The 9,760-nt window shown below is 45.6% G+C and overlaps 1 protein-coding gene across 1 annotated transcript; it reads left to right on the top strand.

The window, feature by feature from the left end:
• The first annotated feature begins 1,029 nt into the window (after positions 1-1,029).
• LOC144725226 (cytochrome c-like) lies at positions 1,030-8,789 on the top strand. Its single transcript, XM_078604617.1, has 3 exons — positions 1,030-1,544; positions 6,457-6,637; positions 8,259-8,789. The coding sequence occupies exons 2-3, from the start codon at positions 6,469-6,471 to the stop codon at positions 8,405-8,407; spliced, it is 318 nt and encodes a 105-aa protein (XP_078460743.1). The 5' UTR covers positions 1,030-1,544; positions 6,457-6,468; the 3' UTR covers positions 8,408-8,789.
• The last annotated feature ends 971 nt before the right edge of the window (positions 8,790-9,760 follow it).

The following is a 9,760-nucleotide window of genomic DNA, read 5'->3' as shown; positions in this document are numbered from 1 at the left end:
ACTGCGGTCTCGTTTTACTGACCGAGCCGTGTGATTCCCGCTACGATGAAATTGGCTGGCCTGTGGCTGTTTGCGACAGCCTCAACCGACGACAGCCTGCGCGTTTTGCCTACGTGATCACGAGCGGCGAAGCCGCGTTCCCGACGTCACCTCCACAGCACGTGGTCGCGTGCTGCACGTCCCCCCAAGTGGCGTGCAAACTGCAGCGTCACTCTTACAATTCATATTTGTGCTCGCTGGCACACGGACAAAGACCCCCCCCCCCCTGTAACAGACTGTAGGGGGCAAGTGCTGTTAGCGAGCACCTACGAAGGCCGGCACGGCACACGAGGGGGTGGGTGGCCAACACCACGCCCGGCCGCCTTTGTCTCCCCAGTAGCGTTTATTTTACACACCGCACCAGGTACTCATTTGAGGCTGAGTCGACCTAGGGGATGCCCAGGACCGGTTCAGATAATCGTCGCTGGTGTCGGCCGTGAGCGAGATTCAATCTCGCGTCGCCGGGTTCGTAGCGCAGCGTGCACACAAAAACGCACCCTCTCCGATGGACATTCCAATCTGCTTGCACGTTCAAATCGATTCCTTAATGCAGACGCGCGCGTGTGATAATTGGATGGCTCAACAGTACTTACTCTATTAAGCACGTGTGTGTGTGAATTGTATTCACACAGAACGGATCGGTTCTTTAAGGCTCGTGGGTTAGCAAACACTGCGCTACTATCACGGACACCCGAGTTCAATTACCGGGCCACGGCCAACATCAAGCGAATGTATGAATCGATCCTGATTGAGTCTGCTCTTGATCAACTCAACCCTTTAGTTTCATTTATTTGGTATAGCCCTGTGAGCCATTCGGCTCTTGAATCTTAAATGGGAATACCTGGCGCGGTTTAACAACAACATCGGCACGTGGGCGTGGTGCTGTCCAAATCACCCCGTGGCTTAAATAGGTGTTCGCTCACAACACCGTGCCCCCCCCCGCCCCCCCCCGATAATGATGTGTGAAAGGCCACAGTGGGTGGGTGGTCTTGGTGTTTTAGGGGGGTTGTGGTTCGCCAAGCCCCGTGTGCACGAGAGTTCTCTGCATGGTTCACGCGCGTGGCTTTAACAGCCGAACCGGTTCGAGCCACGCGGTCAAAATGACCGTACAAGGCATACCGGGGATATCACCATGGGAGAGTCCACGTGCGCCTCGCTCTTAGGGGGGGGGGGGATGTAGGCGTAGGCAGTGATGGTAACGACTCTGTGCTTTACACTTCAGATCGATTACAGGCCATAACAACACGCGCCGCGGAGTAAAAGAGCCTCACGTCAACTCCCGTAGCCGATGTGAGGCTATGGAGGGGGAGTTTTTGTGTTTGTTTGTTGTTGTTAATGTCGCTGGAGCTGTCGGCGTTCCGCCCGCCGCCGAGTTGGTTCAGTCCACGGGTTATAAGAGGTCGCACCAGAGGACATCTTCAGAGGTTACCTTGCGTGTGTGGCGTCTGGACTCTTCACCTGGGCTAACTCGTCCGGGCTAACAACGCACCTGCCGGGCATTCAGGGTGAGTACGCGGCGTCTTTGAGGCTTGACATTGGCAGGCTCTTTAAGAGACTCAGACCAAGGGGGGGGGTTTTTGGCAGCCGACGGCTCTTTAAGGACCCCCCTTCCTGGTGTGGTTTTTGTTGTTGTATTGAGAACCCACACCGTCTCGTATGCACATGGCATTGCGGCTCACTAAATATTGAGTTGTTTCTTTGAACGAATTCGATTAAAAAAAGGGGCTCCACTTGTTATTTTGGATGCTCACCCCTGGTCTAGACGATGCTGATATTCCCCGTGTGCTCCAGGTTATAAGACGCACTATTACCCGGGTGGTCTTGTTGATGCGTCTTATAATCCGGTATGTGTGTGTGAGAAAGAGCATTTGTATAATTGTATTTACGCCGGTAATACGTTTGGGGCTTGTCTTACTTTCCCGAATAGTCTTTTAACTCGGAGATTGGGTAAGCAACGTGACGATAGTAATACAAAAATAAATACTCAACGGATGTGTGAGGTGATCCATTTGTAGATAGAGTATCCCACTGTAATTATAGGAAGAACTAAGTAAAGCATGCGACAACGTTGAACCAACGTTGGATCAACGTTGGCATGTAAACAAGTACATAATAGAGGAAACATTGTACAGGGACTCCTCTACTTACGAATGAGTTGGGTTCCAGCGATCTGTCGATTCCGAACATGTCCACTGAACACGGGGAATGGCTTTAGAAGTTGCAAAGTCTGCTGTAGATGCCACTGGTCCTTCATGTTCTGCAGATGCAGATGCCACCTCAACCATCTATTGCGCGGCGTTTGAACTTACGACTTTCGGTCGTAACAGGCAACTGGACATACGGACAGATATGTTCGTATCTCTAAAAGTTCGTAAGGAGAGGAGTCGTCGTTCTTCCACTAACGTCAATGCTCTAGACATCTTCCTATGACTCCTCTGTAAGATAGAGAACCATCGCTTCAACGCCATTATTCAATCGGCTGGCGAGAGGATAGGGGGTCATCAGACGCCGGTGGGAAGTCTTTAAATGCATCAACCCTTGTACTCCAGCGATAGACTCGATGGTGACATGGCAATGGCTAGTGTGGGAAACAGTGTTGAGCTCTATTTAAAGCTTTCGTGACTGCAGGGATTCATCTTCTTGGTTCTTTCGGTAAAGTCACGTAGAAGGGAAGTAATAAAATAATAAAAATAAAACATAATAAAATAATTCTCACGACGTTTCGGCCACAACGCAAGCAGCCGTCCTCAGGTGAAGACCTGGTCTTCCAAGAAGAAAAAAAGTGATGAGCTCGTGTGGGCTGGGTGTCGTGGTGTACGTGTAGAATGTCAGGCGCGCCCAATTTTACGTGGGTGAGATGTGGTTGGAACATACCCACTCACTCACATATTAAGATGGGGTTAGGGGGACTTGTGTGCTAATGCTGTGGCCCCTCGATAGCCGTAAAACACCCCTGAATCAATCCATTGCTGTATGGGGGGCACCTCTCCCACAATCTGCGGAACGTGGAGGTTATTTTGCGATGCTGCACCACGCTGGTCAGTGGGGGTCTGTGAAGGCGGGGTGATATAGATGCCGGAGCATATAAAGTACTGTGCAGTAAAACAATTGCTTTTTTACACTGCCCTCTGTTGCTGCTGCTGCTGCAAGTACGGTAATCGCCTTTATGGGCCCCCGTGGCTAATTACCAAACTCATTGCACAACTGAATTTCTCCCACGCATTAAGAACTGTGACACTGAATTTGGAAAGGTGGGGGAGCGGTGGTTAGCCTACTGCCCACTAAACCTGCCCCCCCGCCCTAAGTTTGATTCCTGGGCACAAGCGAATATCGGTGCCACATCAAGAACCGGTCCTGGGCCCCACTGTTCACCAAACTGACGAGCCTGGTGAAGTATGGTCAGATGACCCACGTAAAAACCCTCATGTAGCAGTGTATTGACAAACAGCTGTGATTTTATATTCAAAGGACAACATTAAAAATACACTTGACCGGAGGACAGACTTTACCCGCAAGTTTTCCATCTCATGCTTATTGAAATGCCTTTCTGTGCTGTGTTGTAAATGATGAACTGAAAGGTGGACAGTGTGTACCTGTCACCTGGTCGGTGTGAGAAGAAAATTAAAGGGGCGCCACGGTGGCGAGATGTTAACTACCTCGCCTGATATACAGGAGGTCGTTGTTTCGATCCCGAACCATGACGCCTGCTGCTGTATATTTGGAGTCTGCATGTCTCTCTCCCCGTGGTCGCGTCATTTTTTTCTCCGGGTCCTCCGGTTTTTTCCTCCACATGCGTTTAGAGTATTTGGCTGTCATACATTTCCACGTGATAAGCCACTTGATTGGGCTATCTTTTGAGCTCCAGTATATAGCTCAATGGGCCTTATCTAGTCAAATAAAAAATAATTGTTTTAGATTGCGCTGAAGTTGATGAGGGGACAGAGTCTAAACTTCAGGATCTTGACCTTGGGTGTCATTGTCGCGTATTGGAGTGGAGCTGTGGTGTCGTGCTTTGAACCCAAAGTCGATGCCCGGCCACGGCTAACATCAATGGTGAAGTTATATCTGACCCAGCAAGGTGATGGAAGGTGAACCCCCATGTGAAAGGCACCGTGGAGATGCAAAACCTACACCTTTGTCATTTTACGTATTACAAAGCCCGTGTCTCCCTGCGGAAGTACGGATTGGGGTGGCACTTATCTCCCTGAATAGCCCCTTAATCAATGTTGGAAATTACACATTCATATGGCAAGTCCAGTTATATTTCAAGTGTGGTACAATTACAACACTGAACTTTAAGCTTTGTCCAGATGTCTTTTCCTGTATTGAACGGGAGTATGACTATTGTAGTGTATCGTCGGCACAAGAACTTCTTTCGGGTATATGAATAAAAGTGGAATACTGTGTTCTATTGTGCAGCGTATACTACCGTCCCACTGCTCATTTGAACTGAGAGACTGATTTTGTAAGCCAACACCAGCACCGTATGTACCACGTGTTCAGTTGAACTTTGCGCTACATTTCGAGATTGAAAACTCATTTCTTAAGAACTGCTTCTTAATCAAAGCACGATAACAGACGTATGAGTGCACTGTGGTACTAAAAGATATACCCTGGCAGTAGTACGCATTTTGATGAAGTCAAAGTTTTTTATTATGACATTGTACTACCCCAGGATCATGGGTCAACATTAGCCAGACATTTGTTGGTAAAACCAGCAGAGGTGGGACAAAGTCATTGTTATGCAAGTCCAAGTCGAGTCGCAAGTCATCAAATTCATGACTCGAGTCTGACTCGAGTCCAAGTCACATGACTCGAGTCCACATCTCATAGGTGGGACAAAGTCATTGTTATGCAAGTCCAAGTCGAGTCGCAAGTCATCAAATTCATGACTCGAGTCTGACTCGAGTCCAAGTCACATGACTCGAGTCCACACCTCTGAAAACCAGCAGTTGTTGGGGCTGCTAAATGATAGCCAAATGATAAACCTCTATTATGGATGATAGCCACAGAATAACTATTTGACAATTTGCCAATTACCTTAATGTGTGATTGGCATACATTCAATAGTTGTGGGGTTTATGGTGTACTGCTGGGGGTGTAATGATGCGGACATTCATCAAGTAATATACATTCTTACGCTCATGATGCAGACATCAAATTGAATGTGTGGAATATAAATGGTTTCGCTTCTTATATCTTCGCTACTGTAGCTATGCACTTTTAAATCGAGATAAACTCGTTTCTTTCTACTTTTTTGTTTTTAGTCCGGTTAGCACGGTTGGCTACATACGGTGCGAAAGAAGTTCAACATACATCACCACAATGTAAAACAAACGAGTCTTGAATCCCGTCCCCGAATTGTACATCCCCAGTCTACCACGGCACTGTATACTGTATTCAGCATGACCTATGGTTTACAATCGGAGCCTCAATGCTGTAGAGGGCAGGCCCTGAACTGGCTATACCAGGTTGTGAGTGTGTTTTGTACTGGTAACTTCCTTGTTTTATCCAGTTCTTTAAGAGCAGTTGCTTGTCTTAAAGGTCATTTGGGTAAACGTGTCTCTTAAATGTTACATTTTATTACGTGAAAAGAGTATTTAATCAAGAGTCTAACTGATGATATTTCAATATGCTTCTGTAAAAGCATAATCATTTATCAGTATTTATAACAACCACTAAATTGCAGTTACACGCAAGAGTAGCGATGGTTTCCCACATCTGATACTCATGCTATGTGTATTGTCCCTGTGTAATGTACTTAGTATATCTTAAACATATGGTGTCAATGTACAATAAACATTATTTGGTGATGCTGCATTGACATTGGTGCACAAGCACAATACACTACAAACTTTACATTCATCAATAACACTGCCTTAAAATGAAAAACATATATATAAGGCGACACATTTCTGTGCTATGAAGGGCCATCGCCTATATATTTTTTCTCTTAAGGCAGTGGCATGGACAAATGTATTAAGTTTTTTGTTAACCATACAATATTTTGATTTAAAGCTTTCGTGACTGCAGGGATTAATATTCTTGGTTCTTTCAGTAAAGTCACGTAGAAGGGAAATAATAATGATTGATGATTGCGTTGTGTTGCAGTCGAAACGTCGTGAGAATTTGTATTGTTTTATATTTATATTATTTTATTATTTCCCTTCTACTTGCCTTTACCTAAAGAACCAAGAATAACTATAAAATAATTGTTGTTGGTTAACTATACACTGTAGCTTATTCATTTCTATTGGTTTTTTCAATTCTAGGTTTATGCATGCTGCTCGCACGGTGCTCTGTTCATTTGCGCTCAGTTCCGTTGGTGCTTGGGATCTCGTTTTTATACTTGCTTCGATATCAAGTAATAAACAAGGATGATGATGATGTGAACGTGTCTCTTCTCTCACACTCCAGGGTCAAAAGGCAATGGGTGACGTGGAGAAGGGCAAGAAGGTGTTCGTACAGAAGTGCAGCCAGTGCCACTCTGTGGAGAAGGGCGGCAAGCACAAGACTGGCCCCAACCTTTCAGGGATGTTTGGACGCCAGACCGGCCAGGCCCCAGGCTTCTCCTACACGGACGCCAACAGGGACAAGGGTAAGGCAAAATACTCCTTAAATGAAACGTATAAGTAGGACACTATCTTCCAACTGATCTGAAGAACCCATGGCCCATGGGCCAGAGGTGACTCGCAACTTCATTTGATACATCCCGCGGCCACACAAGGCCTAGCACTTTGGAAAGGCCACATAACGATGTCTGTCTCTGCAAGCATCTGGGATGCACGAATTTGGTACTAACTGGGAATATTTTTGACTTGTCAACAGTTTATATTTTTAGTGCATTTGATTACCCAACTCGGGCCTTAATTATTTTTCAGTTATTATTGCATAACACTAAGGTGTGTTTTAATGTGGCCTGCTGAAGGTATTTAAAAGTTATATTCAGCCCTCGGTAAGGAAAACATTCCCCATCCCTGCTTTAATATGTTTTAATGCTTTGTATATGCAGCGCGGTTGCCAGGGCGCTGTATGTTATTTAACTTTCCACCACACTCATAGGCCGATAGGGGGCAGCCGGGAGGTTTAACGGGGTGTGGCAGTTAACCTCAGGCAACCCCCCCTGGGTATCACGTGACCAGAGGTGGAGACCCCAGACCCCCAAGGGTTGGGGGCTAACGGTTCATTGCGGACCCTTCCAGAACCCTCTGGAAGGTTCGAGAGGGGAGGAGTGGCTAGGGGCGGGGTAAGCTCCAGCTTTTGTATAAAAGCCTGTCCTCTCAACTGGACCGGCAGTGTTCGTCCACTCAAGACCTGAAGACGTCCAAAGACTAGCACCCTGGGACCCTCAACCGAGGCTCTTGTCAGAGCCGGGTTCTAGCGGACCAGTGGTGAGATCAAACACCCTGGCTAGGTTGGGTCAGCCTAACCTCCCCTAGGTTCCTTAGCAGAGGACCCTCGAGAGCATAGTCCCGAGTCAATAGGGCACGCTAGAAGGGAGGCTGTACCTCCCTTAGGATAGCGGGTGAAGGGGCCGTACTCCTTCGTGTTACAGTTATTGTTACTGGGTTTATTGGAATACACGCGTTGCCTCCGGAAGACGGTCTCCGCAAAGTTTTATACCCACAACATATATATACACGTAATAACGTGGAGTGTTTGCAAGGTGTTGGCATTTATAAAAAAAAACATCGTCCCATGCTTTATTGCATTCCTTTCTTTTAGCTATACACTAGGCTACACATACAAGTCTATTTTCCTCAAGGAAAATGCTGATATAACACTTGTGTAGCCCTATCCCACATTGATGTCACTGGATTGACTGTAATGAATTGACACACCACATTGCACTGCGTTTTTTGTTCAATAAATGCTCTAAATTTAAAAATAAAATGGACCTTATGCCATGACGTGACCGTTAATATAGTGTTTCCATTTGGCGATTCAGTATCATCCCTTTTAGTGACTTGTCCTCAAGCGCAATTATTCAAAGTCACGATGTCTTTAACCTGCATGTTTTTCAATCCATGTGCCCAAGAGATCGTCCACCAAGTTGATGGAACGATGACATCAGCCCGTGTGTAGATGGACTTTATTGCATTGCACGGTCCTGAGAGATGGCGATAGCTTGGAAATGTCTTCATCAAACAGTGGATTGATCGTGGCTGTTGAAAATATGGCATTACTGAAATGTAAAGTGTACTCTCTTCTTGTTCCAGGAATTGTGTGGAATGAGGACACGCTCTTAATTTACCTTGAGAACCCAAAGAAGTATATCCCCGGCACCAAGATGATCTTCGCCGGCATCAAGAAGGAGGCCGAGAGGAAAGACCTCATCGCCTACCTCAAGCAATCGACAGCCGAGTAGTGCAAAGACAGGCGAATCGAAATTTGTATTTGTTAAAAGTGCCTTTTTAGTTATGTATTTATAGAACATGCCTTTACATTGCAATGTTCAAATTAAAACCGGTCAGCACTTGGGTAATATCAAAGCCATGTTTTGGACCAACTTGCAAGCTGAACATATTTTTACCTGGCTATTTTATTTATCCACAAATTGGGTGGACATGACTTCATGAGAAAGTGGCATTGTGTAAACTGTATACCACATCACTGCCAATGCTGTGCAGTTTTTGTGCAGGTCATTGTTCAGCAATTGAAGGGAACTTTAAATATTCGGTATGGTTATGCAGAGTAATGTATAAACTCTGTACTTGTGGAAATAAACTATACTGCATCTGTGAAAACAACTTTTGTGACGAGTTACTCCCACACCGATTCTCACGGTTGGCTACGTACAGTGCGAAAGAAGTTCACCATACATGTACATTTAGTAAATTCCACCACATTGTGGCATCATGCTGTTTTCTATGTTGACACCATATAGACGACACCATATACCCTTGCCTTTCACCAAATGATCCAGAATGTGCCCAAACGTGTTGATTTTGAAACGGTCATCACCATGCACAAACAGGACATAAGTCTATATCAGCTACATGGTTGGCAGCAAACAGCAAAATGCATTGTACTTTCTGCCTGTCTTCACCAAGCGGCACTGACAAAGCGTGGTGAATTATGTGGCTGGCACACCATGGGGAGGCCCTTGTCCAGCAGGCTTGACAAAACGGCTGTACATGTGCACGTACATTTCAGTTTATGTATGCACATCTACTGAGGAAGATGCTGGTCTGTCTTGGGAATGCACATTTTAAGGTGGGGTTCTACATTAAATTGATAATTTACCAGTAACCTGAGACTGGACTGGATACCTCATTGCAACCAAGTAGAACATGTTATTCTATCATATGACTGCCTAAATGAGCAGCATTTGGCATTGCACAACCTCCCTGCCACTAAAGATCTCGCGCACAATGGTGTTAGAAATTGTATCTGTTGGAGAAGCAATACATTTCCGGATGGTATTTTTTTACAGGGGAAATAGCGACACCTTGTGGACGAAACCGATTGACAACTGGAAAAATATCATTGGATAGTGTAAAAAAAACGATCCAGTGTAACCTTAATGGAAATTATTCAGCAGGGTGGCACTGTTACACATCGCTTGACTCCAGGTTTGATCAAATAACTTTGGTGACCGTCCAAGGAATGTGGAATTGTCAATTGGTAGTGACTGCTGGTATGAGTAGTTCAATAACATGTATACCTTGTATTACATAATTGCTGTAAAATACATGGCTGGAATCTGCAAATATATGGC

The sequence above is a fragment of the Lampetra planeri genome, chromosome 2 (assembly GCF_965212315.1).
Source record: "Lampetra planeri chromosome 2, kcLamPlan1.2.h2, whole genome shotgun sequence".
Classification (NCBI taxonomy): Eukaryota; Metazoa; Chordata; class Hyperoartia; order Petromyzontiformes; family Petromyzontidae; genus Lampetra; species Lampetra planeri.
This window is presented reverse-complemented; position numbering and strand designations above follow the sequence as displayed.

Coding starts and splice junctions, on each gene's coding strand:
- LOC144725226 (XM_078604617.1), top strand. CDS start 6,469: ATGGGTGACGTGGAGAAGGGCAAGAAGGTGTTCGTACAGAAGTGCAGC. Junction 6,638..8,258: donor GGACGCCAACAGGGACAAGG/GTAAGGCAAAAT, acceptor TTCTTGTTCCAG/GAATTGTGTGGAATGAGGAC.